This window comes from Carettochelys insculpta, chromosome 12 (genome assembly GCF_033958435.1).
Source record: "Carettochelys insculpta isolate YL-2023 chromosome 12, ASM3395843v1, whole genome shotgun sequence".
Lineage (NCBI taxonomy): Eukaryota > Metazoa > Chordata > Testudines > Carettochelyidae > Carettochelys > Carettochelys insculpta.
Window position 1 is genome coordinate 10,447,762 of NC_134148.1, and position 21,190 is coordinate 10,468,951.

General features: G+C 43.4%; 1 protein-coding gene across 1 annotated transcript; it reads right to left on the reverse strand.

Moving 5' to 3' along the window:
• Positions 1–6,474: 6,474 nt before the first annotated feature.
• Positions 6,475–17,895, reverse strand: LACTB (lactamase beta). Its single transcript, XM_075006844.1, has 6 exons — positions 17,612–17,895; positions 17,014–17,080; positions 16,009–16,199; positions 15,296–15,653; positions 12,606–12,771; positions 6,475–7,500 (listed from the first exon to the last, which is right to left on the reverse strand). The coding sequence occupies exons 1-6, from the start codon at positions 17,885–17,887 to the stop codon at positions 6,969–6,971; spliced, it is 1,590 nt and encodes a 529-aa protein (XP_074862945.1). The 5' UTR covers positions 17,888–17,895; the 3' UTR covers positions 6,475–6,968.
• Between the last annotated feature and the right edge of the window lie 3,295 nt (positions 17,896–21,190).

A 21,190-nucleotide genomic window follows, 5' to 3' on the forward strand; every position in this document is an offset into this window, starting at 1 on the left:
CAGGAGCCAGGGCTGGAGGCCAGCCCTGCCACATCAGGACTGCAGCTGGAGCCAGAGCTGGGCACCAAGGCAGAGTGGTCCAGCAGGGAGGGGGAGCTGGTGCTGGACCTCCCCTCCCACACTGCCAGCCGGGCAGCTGCCCAATGGGCTTCCCTGACTGCAGCAGTGGACGCTCAAGTATGTACCCCATAGGGCACATACTCCCTGGGCAAGTGCACCATACATGGGGCGGGGGGGGCGGACGGACATGTCCCCCATCAGACCTCAGCCTACTTAGGCCCAGGCAGGCCAAGGTCCTGGGACAGTGGCACTGCTACCATTGCCCATCAGCACCCACTCCCCTCCGCCCAGCTAGCACCATTGCCCATCAGCACCCACTCCCCCAGATAGCACCACGTCCTGCACCTGGTGGGGAGGGCGGAGGGTGAACTGTACAATGGGGGGCTGCCCACAGGGCCACCACGCCCATGGCTGGGAGACAGGGAACGGGGAACCCAGTGCCCCGGGGGCGGGGGGAAGACTGGGTGCATGGGCCACAGGGCAGGGCTTGGTCCGCATGGCCTTTTTCCTCTCGCTGCCTCGGTTTCCGCAGCTGCACCATCCAAGAGCCAGGAGAGCCTGGTGCCATGCGTGGGCCCGGCCAGCACACCAGAGGCAGCAGACGGCGGCCACAAGGAGGAATCACCTGCGCTGGGATGGGCAAATGGCTGGGGACCTGCTCGTGGCCACTTCCTTCAGACACCAGGTTGAATTTGTGAAGCAGCGCCTCTGCTTCAAGGGGCAGGGGGCTGCCTGGTGCCAGGAGACCTGGGGGGACATTCATGTGCACCTTTGATGACCAGGCAGCCTCACACTGGGAGCTGGTGGCCCAGCTGCACCCTCCCACTGCCCCTCCTGGCATAGCCCCCACCTGACAGCCCCCCCCCCACCAAGTGAGGGGCCCTTTGGGCCTGCATATGGGCCTGAGGCTGAGCCCCAGCCTTACTTGCCCATATTCCCTGCTCCCACCCAGCCTTGCTGGGGACTCCTGATGAGGCGGGGCATGGGAGTCGGGGTCACAGCCCTCTACTCTCACCCTAGCGTGATAGGCCAATGGCCAGGACATCCAAGTGCCACCCCCCCGCCCCATGTAAATAGTTTTCTTCAATGGTGTTTGTTAAACATGTTTTATTCAAAGGTGCACTTTTTTCCAATATATATATAGGTTCAGTTTCCCAAACCTCTGTGTGCTCATTGGGGGGGAGGGGGATAGAGTGTGGCGGGGGGGGGGTAGCATGCGGGAGGCCCACCAGGGGTGGCCAGGGCACTGCTCACTGGGGCCCCTGCTTATAAGTACTGCCGCAGGGCCTCCCGGACACAGATCCCAACCTGGTGGGCCTGTTGGTTGGGGCGGCGGCTGGCTGGGGGTAGCCTGTGCTGGCCTTGACCACCCAGCCCTGCCTGAAGGCCTCCCCTTTATTCTCTATGATGATGTGGAGCATGCAGCAGGTGCCCACAAACTGGGGGATGTTGAGTATTCCTACATCCAGGTGAGCGAGAAGGCAGTGCCACTGCCCCTTCAAGCAGCCAAATGTGTGCTCAACGATTGAACAGCTCCTGGTTGGCAGTTAGGGGCCCTATATACAGCCGCATGAACCAGGGCTGGAGCAGGTAGGTGGTATCAGCCACCAGGCAGTTGCCCAAGTTGCAGAAGACCCGTGTGTCATGGGTGCACCAGAGCCAGTCCACATGTGTCCTGGAACTGGTCTCAGCTGTCCACCGTGGCCTGCAGGACCATGGAATGGTAGCTCTTCTGGTTTATGAATTGTCCCCCACTGTGCTCCAGGACATGGATGGGGATATGGGTCCTGTTGAGGGCCACAAAACAATTTGGGAACCCCAGTGAGGCAAAGTCCATGATGGCCACCTCCAGGTCCCTGGTGCTGACGACCCTCTGCAATAGCAGGGCAGTCAGAGCGTGGACCACCTGCCGTGAGGGGACATAGGCACCTGTGAGGGTGTGCAGGGTGTGCCCAGCCACCCCCCCTCATGCCCCCTGCCCGAGGGGCATGTGGCCAGGCCTCCTTTCCTCCATGATGATGGCCCCAACTGTGGCCTTGCCCATATGGAATTGGTGTCCCACAACAGTAGCTAGCTGGAATGACCCTCTTCTTGACAGAGGATGTGCTGCATCCAGGTGTCCTGGTGTCTCAGGGTCGGGGGTCAGCCACTGGCAGATCTCCAGGAAGGTCTGCTGGCTCATCTGGAAATTCTAGAGCCACCAGTCGTCATCCCACTCCCCCATGACAAGTCGCTTCCACCGCTTGGAGCTGGTGGGGTGGCTCTAGAGCCAGCAGGGCACTTGGGGCGGGGGGGGTAGAAGGGCCTAATGGTCTGGAGCGTCCCCTTCTGGCCCTCAGGAGGGGTCCCCTGCCAACAGCTGCTGGGGGGCCCATGTGTGCTGCGGCTAGCAGGGTGCCCGCTCCACTGATAGCAGCCAGCAGGATGTCAAGCTGCTGCTGTGTCCATTCCTGTGCGCATTGTGTTTGTGGGGCTTGTGGCAACTCCGCAGGCCTCGTGCTGTGAAGGCCAAGTGTGTTTGGGAACAGCCCTTTAAAGGAGCAGCTTGCTGCAGCCTTAGAAGGGCCTGTCCACCCTGCAATCCCATGTGCAGCCTCTCCTGGACCCTTATACGTGTGGATGCTCTCTTTCCATGTCCAGAACAGCCCCTTTCAACATGCCACATCACTATTTTGACGTTGCATGTTGATGGCACCATGTGCAACATCTTTTGAAGCCTCTATTTCAAAAGATGCTACTTTGAAGTCACGCTCTAGTTGTATATGTATAGTTTTCAACATTTATTTCTTGCCATGAATCTTGCTTTCATATCCATTTCAAATTATCTACATTGTGGTGTTTCCTGTCCACTAGTACCATATGCTCTGTTGTGGTCATAGCAACCTGCTTGCGTTTATTGCACTAGATCAGATAGTAAATGTGTATAAAGTTAACCAAAAAAACCTTAATAGTAAGAACCATTAAACAAAGATCACTATTTTCAGAATATCTGAATGACTCTCCCCCTCAAAAAAGCAACAGCATGTTAGAGCAAAAGTTTTACTTTTTAGAGTTTTTGCATTTCATAGCATGTACTCTGTCATGTGCATGAATCCTGCAAGAACTAAGCTGACACTGATACTGATTAATACGTACTAAGTTGATGCTGATGCTGATTTCTGCTGTCGCTTAATATTTATCAAATCATTAGCTATTCAAGATGATGAAAAAATGTTTCAAGTTTACAACCTTTATCTTCACTGGTTTTACTGGACATATTTTTCCAGCCATGTTAAGGATTTAGGTTAAAAATTCCATGCATTGATTTTGTGACAACAAGGAAAAGTCAAATTAACTCCTGGCTACTTTAGAAGAAACCCCAGTCTCAGCTTCCATGAGCATGTTTTACCCCAAACATTTGGAAATTAAAAAAAGGTTTTTTAAACACTGATTGGATCTAATATTTATATAAATTGCAGTTTTGGTCAGCCAACAAGCAAACTCACAATACAAAAATAGTTTAATAAAATGAGTTTATTGTTTAAGGCATAAAATAGCTAACTATAATGAAAGCACTAGAAGGTATTTACATTTAATTAGGAAACTGCATAAACCGCTGACAATTCTGCTAAATACCAGATACTCTTGTTTTGTTGTATCTCAAATGGGAGAAATACTGACATGATATTTCTCAATAGGGCAGAAGTCAAAACTTTGTGAAATTCATGCTAAGAGTAGTAGCAGCATTAGGGACAAGCAAAGTAATATATTCTCCACCACTGCCTATGGTAACTTGCTACTTCAGGTAAAGAAGCAGAATTACGAAGCTGTGTTGCTATTAATATCTGGTATTTAGCAGAATTGCGGCATCAGTGTTAGGGATTCATTAAAATCAGTCTAACACTGATGTTGGGGCCACAGCACAGCTTAGCAATTCTGCCTCTGTAGCTGAAGGGGCAAGACGCAAAGCCAGATTTAATGTGGGGAAAGAGATGTACGTAGCCAACATTCTTTCCCATTGCAAACTCATGAAGTAGTCAGACCATCACCAGTGAATATGCAAGGACAAGGCTTGACAATCTGCAATATCAACAGCAGCAGAATTTTGAGCAGTTAGCTAAATGCAGGGAAGTAGCCTCCTAATAGTGTTTATTTTGGGGAGTGGAGTACACCCCCTGAAACTCTGTGTAGGTAATATAAAGTAAGAAAAAAAAGTACGTAAAATTCCTTTAAATCACTATTAAAACTAAAACAGTATTCTTGGGCTGATTACAAATACAGCTTAATTAAAATCCATTAACATTAAGCAAAATGCTTGCCAGAATAAATTAATTAAGACCATGCTGTAAATGTTAAATAACCCACAAACTTGAACTATGAATTAATGTAGTACATTTTAATCTTCCACTCTGTACACTTTAAAATCCAAATTGATTGTTACGCTGTAATCAGAACTCATAAAATGAGAAGGCATAAGATGTGCTAATATTTTATCAAAGCTTTCATCATGATTATCTTCTGCAGTTTGTTTTTGAGCCTGTGAACACATTGCCATCTCAAATATTACATTAGAACAAAAGGACCACGGATGATTTCTGAACTCTGTTACCCATATATACACTCATACATATTGTACCACTTTTCTGTTTGCTCAAACTTCATGAAGGGCTTGTCTACACTTGTCCCCAACTTCAAAGGGGTTATGGTAATCAGGGTGATGGGAGATTACTAATAAAGTGCTGCGGTGAACATGCAGCACTTCGTTAGGCTAATTCTCCCCCACAGCAACTCCGAAGTGTCAAACTTCGAAGTGCCGGCATGTGTGTAGCTGCAGGCACTTTAAAGTGCCAGCGCTACTTCGAAGTGCCTTTACTCCCCAAAATTTTGGCACTTCAAAATAGCACAGCACTTTGAATTTCCCACAGCTACGTGCATGCTGGCACTTTGAAGTTTGACACTTTGAAAGGTTGCGGGGGAGAATTAGCCTAATGAAGTGCTGCATATTCACTGCAGCACTTCATTAGTAATCTCCCATCACTCTGATTACTATGTCCCCTTTGAAGTTAGGGGCAAGTGTAGACCCAGCCCTAAGTTTATTATATGATAAAACATTTCATAGTTCTTTAAAAAAAAAAAATCAGGGATTTTACAACAGAGAGCACACCATAGCCTCATCACTGAACAAGGAAAACATAGTCGTGCTCACAAAGTCAATATCAAAAATTGTTTTCCTGGTGACAAATTTAACAAAAAGACGCACATGAAATTAAATTATTTGAGCAGTTCTTGCACTCTGATAAAAAAACAAACTCAATTTAAACTAGGTATGTTAAATTTGTAGGGGAAACAACTAATAATTGATACATCTACAGTAAAAAGAAGATTGGATTACAAAACAAAGATCATGTAATAAACAACAGAAAAAGGTGGTAAGGATACACAAAGTACATCCAAGGTTACAAGGTTTTATGGGAATTTTAGACTCTCTTCTGCCAGGAACTAACCAATTTTTAAAAAAGTTAACATAAAAAACTAGAAAAGTTTCAATTGGTCAACATGATAGCCAGCCAAAAAGAGGGAAAAATTGCCTATACTGAATACGTTCAAGAAAAAGTTAGATTAAGGACTCCAACAGAAGAGAGATTATTTTTAAGTGAAGGATGACTAAGCAGGACCTATTTAGCTACATTTTTTTGATGTCCATCTGGAAAGAAGGACAGAAGAGAACCTTCAGAGCCATAACGGAGCTCCCTTACATGCTGATCCCTGACTCAATACTCCTTGCATCTCTATGACAAAAGGCTGAGACTTGTCATGGAAAGCTCTCAGCATCACTTCTTGCTCATCTGGAGGGGATTACCATTCAACAGAGTTGTCTGTGCAACACAGATTCTGAATTAGGAAGTGATAGCCACTTGGGTTGTGATCTTGCTCCTCTTGAAGTCAATGGGAATTTTGATAATGACATCAGGAATACTTTTGACTTTGCTCATTATCTAGAATATTTTACTTCTGATCCAATAGGAAAGCATCAAGGAATGCCACTGGGCTAGCAGGCTGGCTTCACTCATTAGCTTTGTGTCCAGTCAGAATAGAAAAGCATCCCTCTGATACACCCACTTAACTCACCACGCAAAGTTTCATACTTACCTAATTTGGAACAAAAACTGGAGAGTTACATCTCCGCTAAAACATCTTTCTATTTAAATCTAGCATATAGTCCACCTCAGTCTGAGAGCAGCTTCAGTTTCAATTTAGTGGGTTTTGCTTTTGGACAGAAGTTCAATACGTTGTATTTAGTGTTTTTCTTTTTTTCCCCAAAAATGAAGTCTCTGTTTTTAAAATGACTGTTCAAAAATACTGGTGAACACAACTGTGACCAGCATGAATATAAACAAAATATAACACAGCAATAAACAAAATCAGTCTTGCATGTTCTGATGATTTGAGTCTTTATAAGTTTTCCTTTATTTTACTACATTTAAGGAAACTATTTATTTACTAATACAAAAATGTCTAGCAGACAAGAGTAAACATCACCCTCTTTCTGATAAAGGCCCACAGTAATACTTGCCAATCTTGGGTGGGCAATGCCTTGGCTTCATATGAAAAAATATTGCTATTACATTGGTGATTTATGTGGCTGATGTGCAAAATAACATTCTCCGAGAATACCCTTTTCCTCCCTTTTTCCATAATTTAGCAACTATATAGCCGCTTTCCTGTGTGAAAACTTCTCATGCACAACATGTAGTACCACTAACACAAGTCATATAGGTCATATTCCTTTACAATGATACATTCTCTCAGAAATGTGTATTCCTAGAAATCCTGGAGCTCACATGTACTCAATATTTTTTTAAAAACTCTGGTCTTATTTCAGTACTACAGAACAAGTAGTCAGACCTATGCTGCTGTATTTTAAAGTATCATGCCAATTTGTCTTTATCAAATTCCTCTGCAATCTTTAAGGCAGTGCTGTTGAGGGAAACTGACTGCATATTGCAAATAATGTTAACCACTATTCCTCTGGGTGGTGTCACTAAGCCACTGTTTATAACATCAGAGTCCAGCTCTTCAGGAAGAATAAGCAGGACACTGCTTGCACCCACTGCTCCACCAGTATGAGAGACATAGTGTCGCTGCTGTCTGCAAAAACCATATTCTTGTTGCTTCTCCACAACAACCCAACCCATTGCATATTTACCATCCTTGTCCCATGATACCTCAGTGTTTGGCACAGGGGTCCACATCATTGTGATAGCATCTGGTTTGAGGAAGCCAGGAAGAAGTTTGTTGGCACAGTTTTTAAACTGTCCAACTTGATAACTGTACAGCAAGGCATTCCCAAATTTCAGGAGGTCACCTGCTGAAGAAAGAAAGCCACCACCAGCCCACTTGTAGGAGTTGTCCACATACGGTGCATTTACTAGCCGTCCTTTTTTGTTGCAAATATAACATCTAGAATCAAAACAAGAAAGTTTTATTTGTCACTAACAAATTTAATGGACACAATCTTTTTATTTACTAGGTTATAAGAAAAACAAAACTGTGACAAGGCACTGTGCAATTTAATCCAACTGCAACAACGAGGAGTTATAATTTCCAGATACTAAGTACCAGTTCACCACTCTGGATTTCTGATGCTGTGCAGTTTACAGTTAATCAGAGTTTAAAATCAGCTGGAGATTTCAGGATACAAAGTGCTATTTCAAAATGTACTTGTGTGTGTTGTTAGCTCATGTCCCTGGCCAGTTCCAAACTGCTTCTCACACTATGTTCACTTGCATTTTGTCTAGCTTTATGTGTTTCATGTGAGAGGGCTACCACCAGTTCCCTTGGGAGACTATTCCAGAGTCTAATGTAACTGTCTTAATTGGTTTAACCAACAGCAGCCACAAAGCAAAGGAAAGCCAACAAGAAACCTTTTGTACTTTCTCCAACAAGAAGCATCACTGCAGAACAAACCCAAAGTGATCCATGTGTGATGCTGGACAGGTGAGGCTTCCCTGCAAGCCAGAAGGCACAATAAATACTACTAGTGGGTAGGTTCCTGCTACTAAGAGTACAAGCTGGAGTAATGATGGTGCTGCATGAAGTTTTTGAAAACACAATGTCTGATGTTTGCACCAAGAAAAGGATTCACTTCATAAATGAATCATCAGAATAGGAATACAGCTTATGAATGTACCAAAGGAACATCTCCACTGTGACCAAAAACTAACACCGATGTAAGACAGAAAGGTGGAATCTCACAGCTCTGTTGGAAGAGCAATGGTCATTTCATGATGGTGGATGGATTTGCAGTGGACTGCTCTGAATCTGAGAAAAGGGGGTTTCATTAATCTCATCCAAGAAACAGCCAACTGGATGTTTGGATATAATCCACTCAGTGAAAGAATCATTAGCATTTTTTCCCCAAGATAAACTGGTCAGTCTTTCTATCAAATAGGCTTACACCCGTACAAGATGAGTTGATGTGATTAATTCCAAAGAAGAATTCAGCACTCACTAAAACATCTAGTAAACATATCTCCCTTGTAGCTGGGGTCCTGAATGTGAGCAAAGGAGCTGCAGGCTCCTGAAAATACTGGGAAACAACGGTCTGGGTTCATAAAGCGAAAAAGGAAGGCATGTAGGTCAATTCTGCCGCTTTAATCCGATGGCTCTCAATCTTTCACAAGCCTGATTTGTGTTGCATACCTGTAAGTTTCACCTCACCTAACAACTTACAAACTGACAGAAATACAGAAGTGTCACAGAACACCATTACTGAAAAATTGCTTGCTTTCTCACTTTTGCCATAATTATAAAATAAATCAACTGGCATATATTTTACTTACATTTCACTGAGTAGTACAGAGAGGTACCAAACAAATAATTGTCTACAAAATATTAGTTATTTGTTATTTAGTTATCTGTTAGTGTTTTTATGTAGCGTGTTGTAAAACCAGGTACACATTTAGATTAGTTAATGTATCCCCTGGAAGATCTCCGAGTACTGACAGGGTACATATATTCCTGTTTGGAACCTGTTCTGATCATCTGATCACAAAAACTATCTTCACCCAACATCCCACACGTTTGTACACATGGAGATCACTTGAAACATTTAAATCTAGACAAAGTGCTCTCATGTAATGATAGCATGAAAACTTACTGCAGGTTGTGGGTCAGATCATCAGCTGTTAGCCTCAACCATAAAATTAACACTACAAAAGACAACTCTCAACTAACTTCAGATATGCTGATTATTTGATACTCTGCTATAATCACCATTGTAGTGCAACAAATTTTGGAGTCTGCAAAATGTGTTAGTGGGGAATATAAATTATTCTTACATACAACAAAAACCAAGGTGTGTATAACTGAGACAAGCCCCCACTTTGTAACTGCACACAGCCACACTTGAACCTGGGACCTCTGCAGCCTAGTGCAGGCACCTCTACAGTGTAAGATAAAAGCCACCTAGCTCTCAACTTAGGCTATAGAGAACACATTCTTCCTCTGTGTAAGTGGTCTAGGTTCCACCACATGGGACAGTGAACCACATCTAGGTGTGTGGGTTACATACGTACACTGACATGATGCATGCAGACATCTTAATTAACAGAAAGCTGTTGAGGTAGTAGATTATTTTAATAACTCAGATCATATATATCAAACCTATGAGGCTATTCCAAAGAAGTCAGAAGACAACTAGAAACCACTTGCTCAGCTATGGCCTCCCATAAGAAAATAACAAAAAAAAATTGCGGCACCCTGAAATGTACAAAGGTGTAACTAGTGAAAAAACCTGATTTCTTCCACAATGATTAATGGTTGTACATCGTGGAAAATTAATATTGGTGACAGAAAGAAAATAAAAACTTTGAAAATACTGTGCTGGGAAAGACTCGTCTGTCTCCTGGATATGAAAAAAACAAATGACAATGTTAGAAGTATTACTGGAGAGAAGCATGTCTTGACACTGGAAATGAACATGAAATTTTATGCACGTTAGTTAAGCAGAGATGGAAATAACCTTAAGAAAAAATTATAAAGGGAGGAATGGAAGAGGGCCATCATAGCACCGGACAACCAGTGAAGAGATGCTTTGTGGCTGATCGTGGGAAGGTCTACTAGTGAGTGCTCAACTTGGTATTGGATCATAAAGGCTTAAAGATGGGTAAATCAACAGGCAGACTGCCAACTACTTTTGAAATCTTTTTATCTACTTATCATTGCTATTATCTTTTTCTCTGGAATCTGGATCTTGACTGTACTTTGACCCAAATAATTAGTAATAACTCAAGAAAACTGTGCTATGGTGTCAACAATATTCAGACACACTAGCAAGTAAGCATACGGGTGTATTTGTGACTGTCAGAATGTTAACTATGCAAGGCCAAGTTTCTCCTTCTTTCATTTTATTATTTTTCTCCTAGTGTCACAACCTGTCAAGGTAATGGGACTTCACTGTTTCCAGACAGTATTCCAGAATAATTTCTGGATGTCTGAACAACATATGCAATGATCTTGCTTACCTAATAAGGGCCTCATCTTGCTAATTGCTAACCAAACCACTACCCACAAAGTGCTCAGATGGAGTTCCAGCATTACGACTTATGGCAGCGCCAGGACAGAGGGCCCCCTCAGAGGGAGCCCAAACAAGCAGAAGGGCCTGCAGAGCACCAGCAGGGCAATCACAGGCAGCTGGGTAGGAGATGACTCAGGCTAACTAGGGCCAGGTCACTCCAAGCAAGCCTAATAGGAGGTCTTTAAAAGCCCTTCACAGTGGACAGGGTGGGGAGCAACTGTGAGAGGTGAGGAGGCCAGGGTAGTGAGAGGAAGCAGGTTGGAGAGCAGCAGAAGAAAGGAAAAGGAACACCAGAAACCACAGAGGGAGAGTGAGGAGATGCAGCAGATTGAGAGGGGGACTTGTTACAGCTGCAGCCTGGAGAAGGTACTGGGGGAACTGGCCCAGGGAGAAGAGCTACTGCACCAAGGGCTAAGGAAATCAGCCCCTCCCACTAGCAGTCACAAAGGGTCCCTGGGCCGGAACCCAGCATGAGTGGGCAGGGGCCAGGTTCCCCCCAGACCACCCCTCACCCCAGCAAGGGCAACTGGGCCCTAAAATGGGTCCAGTGGGCTGAATAGAGGCCAGAGGCCCAGGAATGGGACTGACTTTGGCACAGACTACATTTACAAAAAACAAAAACAAAAAACACAGTGTCCAAAGCATCAACACCAACACATTAGTCCATTTATGCACTTTTGAATTAAGGATGTAACAAACTTCCATGTATGGTGAACATTTTCACTGAGTACTTATTTCCACTGCTTTAGAATTCACAAAAACACTTAATGTAGATAACTGTTCTTCATTAAGAATACAAACATTTTTTTCCAACACAGGAAACTTAAAGCTGCATGTGAAACTCAGATCCCCATGAGACTTGTCTACAATCTGCTTCTGTGAGTTAGTTAGAATCCTGGTCCCATGCCAAAACTTAACAGCTGAAAAAACAAACTTAGAATTCAGTGCTTGGAGGAGATTTTTGTGGCTATGTAACTCAGTAAAATATGACTGGTGAGGGAAACAGCAAGAACGATTCTAACCCATTAAACAAATGTATACACAAATTACTCAAAGTTTTTAAAAGCTGCCCAAATGGCAAACTATTAAATGGTTCTTTTAGTCACAGATATTTGTAAGGGTTCCAGTACTGTCATTGGCATTTAAAGAGTCTAATTTATAACTAATTGGGGAACATGATAGGAAGATCATATTATCACTCTACCATGAAACAATCTGGAGGTAATTTTTAGAAGCACGTTGTGGTATCTACATATTTTACCCTAATGTTTCGGCAGTTTAAGCAACAGTAGAATAAAAGAATTTGGAAATTCTGACACTATACTTTTAAGTCCAAAAGTATTTTGTGGACTATAATGGATTTTGAGTATAGAAGAAATTTTCAAGTTATTTTCATTATAACTAGTGTTTTTCAGTGCAGATAATTGAAGTCTGATAAAGAACGTGAAATTATTCTTTATGATACGTGGGTTTAAGGGATTTAGCCAGATTAAAGATTACAAATAAATGGGGAAAAAATTCAAGAAATCTGACCATGTACATTTTTGGAGAGCAATTAAAATGAACTATCAAATTAATGCAAATATCTCTACTATAAGAAGATTTTAATGTTTCTACTCTTATTATAGAAATAGTTGTAGCAGTTTTGGGGATTTTTATATCCTTATTTTCCTATCACTTTCTCATGCTTTTATTTGCAACTGAACTAAACAAACTTCTCCCTTCATAAAGTATGTTTTCACAATAGGAAATGTGTGATCAATCCTTAAACATTAGGTCTTGGAAATAAATTTGAACTCATGTAATCAATACAGGAATACCAGTGTTCTAGGCACGCAACAAACAACTAACTATTTTACAAATCATTTAACCTTTAAATTAGTTTTTAAAACAAACACAAATCAATTAACCCTTACCAGCACAGTGAAGAACTCGAGTGATAAGTAGCCAGCACAGGGAAGTAGTGTACAATTTCATTCTCATTTACCTTGCTCGATTGTATATCATCGGTTCATTGTCATCCAAGACAGTTGCTTGCATATCCAAGTCATGAAACATTTTTAACATATAATCTGTAAATTTACATCCTGAAGCTCTCTCCACCACTGCACTCAGAAGAGTAAAGCCATGAGTTGAATACAAAAACTGACTTCCTTGTCGGGGGGGAGGGAAGGAGAGAAAGAAAGATTATTTTCTGCTTTACTGAATATTTTAATATTTCCTTCTCCGATCTTTTCCTATCAAGTTTCCTAGTCAACAAATAGTTTTTACATGCGGATCTATATGTAACTTTGTCAGAACACATTTATTCCCAGTACATCTTATGCCATCACAGTACACCAGTATTAGTATCTTCATAGTGTAATCAGATACAAAGTATTAAAAATAATTATTTTCTTTTCCATGTTATCTCTACACAGACAGATAGCAACCAAAGTCTACTCATCTTATTTAGGAAGACCTGGACTCATTTTGGTCTTTTTCGCATTCATCAGAACACAAAGTAATTAATAAGATTAAGCACGTAATAGTGATGGATAAAACTTCAAATGTGAAAAGAAGGTAAATACAACTAAAAGTCACGTGCAGCACTGAACAGTCAATCAAGTAAGTGATACTTATTCAATGCTACATTTAAAAAAAAAATAAAGACAGCCTATAACCGTCAGAATTTCTATAGTGGATCAGACACAGGTCTAGTTACTCCACTATGCTGTTTCCAGCACCACATGCCTCACAGTTATATATAAGAGCCCCAGAGTAGGCAGATGTAGGGCAATCTGACCCTCACATTAGGTCTCTCGATCCGTTAGAGATTGGTTGAGCCTGAAAGCATGAGGTTTAATAACCTTTCCACAAGATTAGTAACTTTTTTATCCATACAAAACCCAAACATTTAAAAAAAGAAATTGGAAAAGTTCTTGGCCTTAAGGACCGCAGCAATGAATTACACAATTTAGTTAAAACAAAAAGCAGTCAAGTAGCACTTTAAAGACTAGCAAAATGGTTTATTAGGTGAGCTTTCATGGGACAGACCCACTTCTTCATGGTCTGAAGAAGTGGGTCTATCCCACGAAAGCTCACCTAATAAACCATTTTGCTAGTCTTTAAAGTGCTACTTGACTGCTTTTTGTTTTGATAGTGTATAGACTAGTACAGCTTACTCTCTGTTACAATTTAGTTACTGTGTGGAAGAAGTACTTCCTTCCATTGGTTTAGACTTTCCCACTATTTAAATTTAAATTCATTGTTCCCTTTTTCTTGTGTTATGAAATGTACAGAAGCTCCTGATATTCCTTCCCTATTTGTGTGTTACTGTATATACTTATGTTCCTCCTTACTAAACAATCTAAATCTTTTAAATCTTGTTTTATATTAAAGTTTTTCCAAACTCAATCATTGTTAGTTTTCTTCTCTGAAACCCTCTAGTTCATGAAATTATAGCATTGGAAGAGACCTCAGGTCTACAATACACAGTTTGAGAAGTAGGTGACGACCAAGGCACTCAGAATTTGAGGTAAGACCACATCACTGACTGCAATCTGTAATGATGACAAATCCCTTTCTTGAATTGATAAAGAGTTAATCCAGAGCTCTCTAATTTGTATATGAGTAATTTAATTTCCTCATTCCAATGCACACTGCCATGCATTTATCAATATTAAGTCAAATGAAATTCAGTGTTGCCCGTTCACCTGGTTTGTTTAAGAATCTGAAGTTCCTCTCTGTTCTCAACTACCTATCCTAACTTTGTCTTCAGATTTTACTACCTTAACTACTCAATCCCCATTTCCATATAATGGAATAAATACAATAAATTACCACAAAATCTAGTAGGAATTTGCAAGGTAATCCTTGTTTTCTAACCAATTCTCGATCCATTGATTAAACAGTTTATTTGATTGCTTACCTATCCAAAAAATTCATGCTGTTGCAGAAAGAAGTGGCAAGAGACCCAAAGAAAATTTGGTTAAGAAAAAAAAAAAAAGACCTACAAGAAAAGATTAATTTGACTGATTTTACAAGGTCTCCATGATGAAATTCAATAAAACGCCATGTGTGTTACAGTGACACAGCTAACAAAATTTACCATGTACCTTATACCTTACATTTGTAATTCAATAGGCATATTTTGAAACATATGCTGCATTATCTGGAACTATTTTGAAAGAATGTACTTGAATCTATTGCAACCCACTCTCCAGAACTCTTTATGGCCCATTTTAGGGCTTGTATACACAGTTTTTCTACATGTTTATATAAATTCACAAACTGACAGTTAAGTCTGTGCAACTCCGAGTGTGGATGCAGTTACCTTAGTACAATGTATGCATATAAGGAGTATCGTTTACTCCTGAAACAAATGAAAAAAAACTACAATGAGACAAACACCTTTACTGTGATACAACTGCATTCATACCAGAGCAGTATACCAATGTAACCATATTAAGGTTTCTGATTTTTTAAAAAATCCTTTGCAGGGGATATTTAAAGTGACCAGGTAGTTACAACATGGCTTGAACATTCCTTTGTGAAGTTCTCATTGGACAACAGGAAAATCACTCTTTTGGTTTAATCACAATGAAAACTCAATTCCACAAAATGTATTAGACAATCTGAAGTATACTCAAAACAAAGCAAAATATCCATTTTTAATCAAGAACAATAGATACTCACCTGGTTTAAAAAATAAAGGATCATTTTTAAATATTTTTAATGAATCAATCACACTTTCAAATTTTTCTTTCAAATAATATTCTTCATGTTCAAATTCTTTTGTTTTTTTGATAGGCTTTAAGTTTTGGCCTTTAACTTCATCATCCTGTTCTGACTTAGTTTTAGCAAAGTCATTTTTTTCAGCGTCTTTATCTTCTTTTTCTTTCAGCTTCTTTTCCTGGTTAATTTTTTTTACATCTTGCGTTAGTTTAAGAGCTTTATTAGCCTTTTCTTTCTGTTCCTTTACCTTAGTAATATCTTTTTCATAGTGACGAATTCCACTTAAATGTGAAGCTAGCAATCTTGCAGTAATGGTGACCTAGTTTAAAAGGAGAATATTAGATGCATGCCTGCTTAATTAAAAATACTATGCAAAGTAAACTTTTATTTCTGCATTTTATATAGTTAAAATGTCAAGAACAAATAAGAATTCCTAGCCATTTTTATCATAAAGTCAGTTAGAAATATTTAAATATTAGTTTGAGAGTTCTAAAGTTTCCAACACTCCTTCCTCCAGCAGCATGTATTGCTTCCTGCCCCATTCCTTTAACTTAATTGTAGTGTACTAGATACATAAAGGTGTCTATATCCGTAGCATTTAGTTGGTAAGTAAGGTGTGGAACAGATGTGAAACTCAAACAACCAACACATTACAGAATGAACCATCCTATTACCTTTCCACCTTCATATTCTTTTTCTGGAAACTCAGGAACGTATTTTTGCACTGGAGCATCTATATCCAGTTTTCCTTCTTCACACAGTTTAGCAACAGCCACCATGGTAAGACATTTGCTAATACTTGCAATTCGCATGACTGTCTCTGGTTTACAGATTACACGGTTCTCTACATCAGCATAACCCAGACCTTTAGGAAAATAGAAAAGTCACTGTTAGTGGGTTTACATACAGTGAGAGAATTATATAAGATTTTAAAATGTTCACAAATTTAAATTCACCAGAACACTTTGCATCTAAGTAAAATAAAGGCATGAAAGATGCTATTTTCATAGAGCTAGGTCACTAAAAAGCGTTTTTGAAAATACCATCCTATATTACCCCTTTGAATCAACTGACTCGTGTAACATAAAACTTCACAAAATTTTTCACTAAAGCTTTTTGATTATAAAGTAAATCGACACAAATTGAAAAAACAATTACTTAAGATTTTAAACCCAAATGAAATGTTAATTTTGAAGAACATGGAGAACAACTGAGATACATTCATGTATACCGTGGTTTCCCAAACTAGGGGGCTTGCCCCTGTGGGGGGATGTGAAAAAATTTTGGGGGGGGGGGCGCACGAGGCAACCCAACCCCACCCCCCATTCCTCACACCCGAAGAAAAAGTCAGTCCTTGCTTCTGGCTCTCAGCCCCTGCCATTTCACATGGGCCACCCGGTGCAGATGCTATAAAAAGCAGGCAGCCGGCAAACGCCCACATGTAGCTATCTGCCTCCTGCAAAGGTGAGTGAGTGTGGGTTGTGTGGGCAGAGGAAGATGGAGGTGGATAAGGGGCTGGCACTGCCTGGCTTTGGGGGAGGGGCTCAGGCAGGCGGCTCACAGGTGGCCAGCCCGCAGTAAAAAAAAAAAAAAAAGTGGTGGGGGTGTGAGGGTTTCTCAAAAATCAAAAGGAGGGGACATGATGCCAAAAGGTTTGGGAACCACTGAGGTATACCAACCTTCTGACCATACTTCCTTTCCATCTACAGAAACTCCAACTACTATGCCTGGGGCTCCCACTTCATCCTGTGACAAAAAAAACTCCATTTATTACAGGCCTCTGCTCTCAGAATTCAAACATAATCCTAAAACCCCCCCAAAGGCATAAACTGTGTTCCCATTAGGTACATAACTACTGACATTATTTTGTTTAAATACCAGTGGGGCATAATTCGTACAATCCCCTTTGAATAGCTGCAAGTATCCGTCAGGCTGCTTGACAACTATGCGAGTCCAGTGAGCTTAAGGACGATTTTAAAACAAGGAAGACGCTGCGGAGGGGGACACAGCATTTCTCAAGCGACGGCGTGAACGCTCTCACACGACACTCAGCGCAAATCATTTTAGTGAGTCCGGGATGCTCTGATTTAAATGCAGCCCCGCAGCCCCCACAGGCTTCCCCACATTTCTTCCAGTGCAGCGCCGAGTAGCGGGCCAGGGGCCCCTCCTGCCTCCCGGGGAGGGGCTGGCGGGCGGCCTGCGCACAGGGCCAGGCGGCAGCGGACGGAGAGGAGCAGGTCCCGGTGCGACCTGCAAGACCCCGACCCCCCCCCACACCTTAATCCTCTGCAGCAGGTCCCGGCTGCTCTCGATGGCCCGGGAAAAGCGCCCGGGGACGGGCGGTGGCGGCTTCACCTCTCCCGCCACCTCCTGCTCGCAGCCCGCCGCCACCTTCGTGCCCAGCGCCAAGCCCAGCCCGAGCCCCCAGGCCCAGGCGCCGGCTCCCCGGGGCGGGGGCGGGGGCGGGCCGCTCCCCTGGCGCCACAACCACGACGGCCCCCGAGCCCGGCCTGGACCCGAGACGCGGAGGAGGGCCCGCGCCCAGCAGTGCATGGCTCCAACCGCCGCCAGCCAGGAGCAGCCGAGCCCCGAGCGCATCGAGCGGCCCGTGACCCCTGGCGGTGGCTCTGGGGCGGTAGAGAGCAGAGGCCGCGGGGACGAGGCGCAGGCGCGCTAGGACGGCCGCGCTCTGCTTCTCCGGGCCGCCTGATTTCGCTTTGCCCCGCAGAGCGAGTTGCTGATAGAATCCGATCGCGAAACGGGGATGTGTTCGGCGGTGCGAGACGCGCACCCCCACCCCAACGGCCCCCGGTCCCACCAAAGCCCGCCCAGGCCAGGTGCCCCAGCGGGAGTGAGCAGCACAGAGTGACCCCTTCCCTGCCCAGACAGACAGGCTGAGGCACCATCCCTGCCTGTTACAGACAACAGATATTTTGGAGCATAAGCTGTTGTGGGCAATGAGCCACGTCGGGTCATTGCCCACAAAAGCCTCATTGCCCACAACAGCTTATGCTCCAAAATATCTGTTAGTCTACAAGGGGCCATAGGACTTACTGTTTTTGGAGATACAGACAGACATGGCTACCGCTCTGAAACTTGCCCATCCTAGCTAATAGTTGCTCATTAACTTATCCTGGAATTATACATCGCTCATAGATAAAAGCAGTCACGTAGCACTTCAAAGACTAATGAAATAATAATTTATTAGGTGGTGAGCTTTCATGGGACAGACAGACTAACACAGCTCTCTCTCTTACTAAATCTCATAGAGCTGAAAGAGATCTCCAGTAGTCATTAAGTCCAGTTCCCTGCCCTCACAGCAGGACCTATCACCATCCCTGACAGTTTTTTTTTAAATGTAACCTGCCCCAGACCTACAATAAGCCCCCTCAATGATTGAGCTCACAGCCCTGGGTTTAAAAAGGACAGTGCTCTAACCACTAAGTTATTCCTGCCCCTCCTTGCTGGTAGTATAGGTTTACTTTTTGACTTCCACTCCACAGGGACAAAGAACAGGTTGGTTCCCATTTTCACACATTACACACACCGGGGCAAGTTGTTCTTCTCTTGTACACTGCTGCACTCTTTGGGATGTAAGTAGGGGAAGAGAAATGCTAAAACCACAGCTGTTGGCATTCTCGGGGTGAATTGTTTCTTGGAGTTTGTACAGAACAGAACATTTGAGCCTGTGCTCTCTGATAGTGCCCTCTTCAGTGAACTAATCAAAAGGGAAAGTTGCTGTCCCTGTACAGTAAACCCTCGAGTGGTGCGTTTCTGCAACCCCACGTAACTCGAATTTTCATGCAAGTTGAGGGGAGATGGGAGCCAGGCTGCAGCCTGGTTCCTGGCTGCCCTGGGTTTGCAGGAGCCAGGAAACTAACCAGCTCACCAGGACAGTCTGGCTCCCAGCTCCCCTTCACTCCTTGGAGCCAGGAAACTAACCAGGCCTGCTGCACTTCTCAGTTTCCTGGCTCTACAAGTGGAGGGAAGCTGCCTCCTGCTCCTTTCAGGGGTGGCAGTCACGTTAACCTGAGACACGCACAACTTGGTTGCATGTATCACAAGGGTTTACTATAGTGGCTCAGTCAAAGAATTTAGGGTGGGGGGAAACATCATCGTCCTCATAGGATCTGCTTAGGCTGAGGGTCCCAGACTTGGAGGAATCTTTGCAGGCAGGGTTTCAAGCTGCAGTGGGGCCTGGCCCAGCCCCCACAGAGAGTACAGAGGGAGCAGTCCCTCCTTATCACCCCCAGCTCTGCACTGGTCCCACATACAGCCACATTCCCAGCTCCCAGCTCTGCTTCCACCTCACCTTGGCCACTGGTGGCACCAATCCCAGCCTGGAGGGTCAAGGCTGGGGGCAGGGGCCAGGAGAGGAGCTGCAACAACACCTGGCCGTCAGCCTAGCTTCTGCTCCTCTCTCACCCCTGTCCCCAACCTTAGTCCCTGGACTCTGCGCTGCCCCCTTACTCTTATCCACAGGGGTGAGTGACCTTTTTACATCAGGCCCCGCTTTTTGTCCCGCAGTTAGCAGGGCCCACTGTCTAATGTAAGCCAAACCAATGGAAATATTGTTTATGTTCAGATAAAAAAAGATTTTTGGCATGTGTATGAAAATAAGTATGTAGAATGTAAAAGCTTTATTAATCAGTCTATAGATGTGAATACCACACAGAAAAACAGTACCACATTTTAACATTTTTAATGAGATGGATGAACCTGAGACTAAGCAGCTGATTGTGCTGCACCTCCCTTAAGAAATTTTCACACAGCCCGAGGGGGCCTTCCCTCCACTTTGTTCATGCCGCCTATCCACATTCTCTCCTCCCAGTTGTGGCCCCTTGCTCTCATCCCTGCCCCACTACCACCTGGCTGCTGCTCCTCTCTCACTCCTGCCCCCAGCATTGGCCCCTGCACTCTGCTTCATCTCCATCCCCACTCCTGTCCCCAGACCCACCCTCAACCTCTGCTCCCTTTCCCTCATCCATGTTCCCTCCCCCCACACTCCCAAGTTGTGACCCTGCTCCTGGCCCCAGCTCTGGGGGCATACACATGGGTAAGGTAGCATTACCTTCAAAATTATTGCAATCACTGTACTAAGTAAATGAACTGTTTGTTTGGGTCTCCCTCTTCACCCCATGCAAAGCAGTGGAGTCAGCCAGACCCTCTTTGGAACAACAAAACCAGCAATCTTACACAAAGGGAGAGGTTGAGCTGATACATCACCCTCCTGGGCAAGCACTGAATTTTAAAGGAGATATTAAAAGAGTGGAGTGCCTGGCAATGCAGTTCCATTGGTGCTGTGCTGGCATGGAGCCAGAGAGGCTGCAAAACCAGTGCAAAGGCCCAGGGCTGCTACACAAATGGTCCTAACGTTTAACCAGTCTTGGCAGATCTGCAAATATGGTGGGGCTGAATCTTCATCTATCTCACCTGAGAGGAAATAAGATGAACTATTCCCTTTCTGTAGGAATAAGATGGGAGTGGAATGACAACTGGAGACTCCTCCCTGAGTTTTTCTCCCTTTGGATCCATACCTGTTTTTTTTCCATCAACTTCCATATAATGCCTAATAGGGAAAAACAGTAACTAGTTAAGTGGCCAAATTAACAAGAGGCAGAATCTGGCAGCTAGCCTGGAAACAAGGGTCAAAGACATACATAAGTCACTGCTTTTCAACTCAGCATGTCAAGCTTTCTCTCATTATGTTCTTTCTGGAAGACCTAGCAGTAGAGTTGAAAAAAGAAAGTTGAAAAACTCAGTAAAGTTCAGAAATCATCACAGTGGCTCATCTTGTTAACCTTTTTAATTCAACCAGAAGTCTTATTGCACCTTATAGACTAACAGATATTTCGG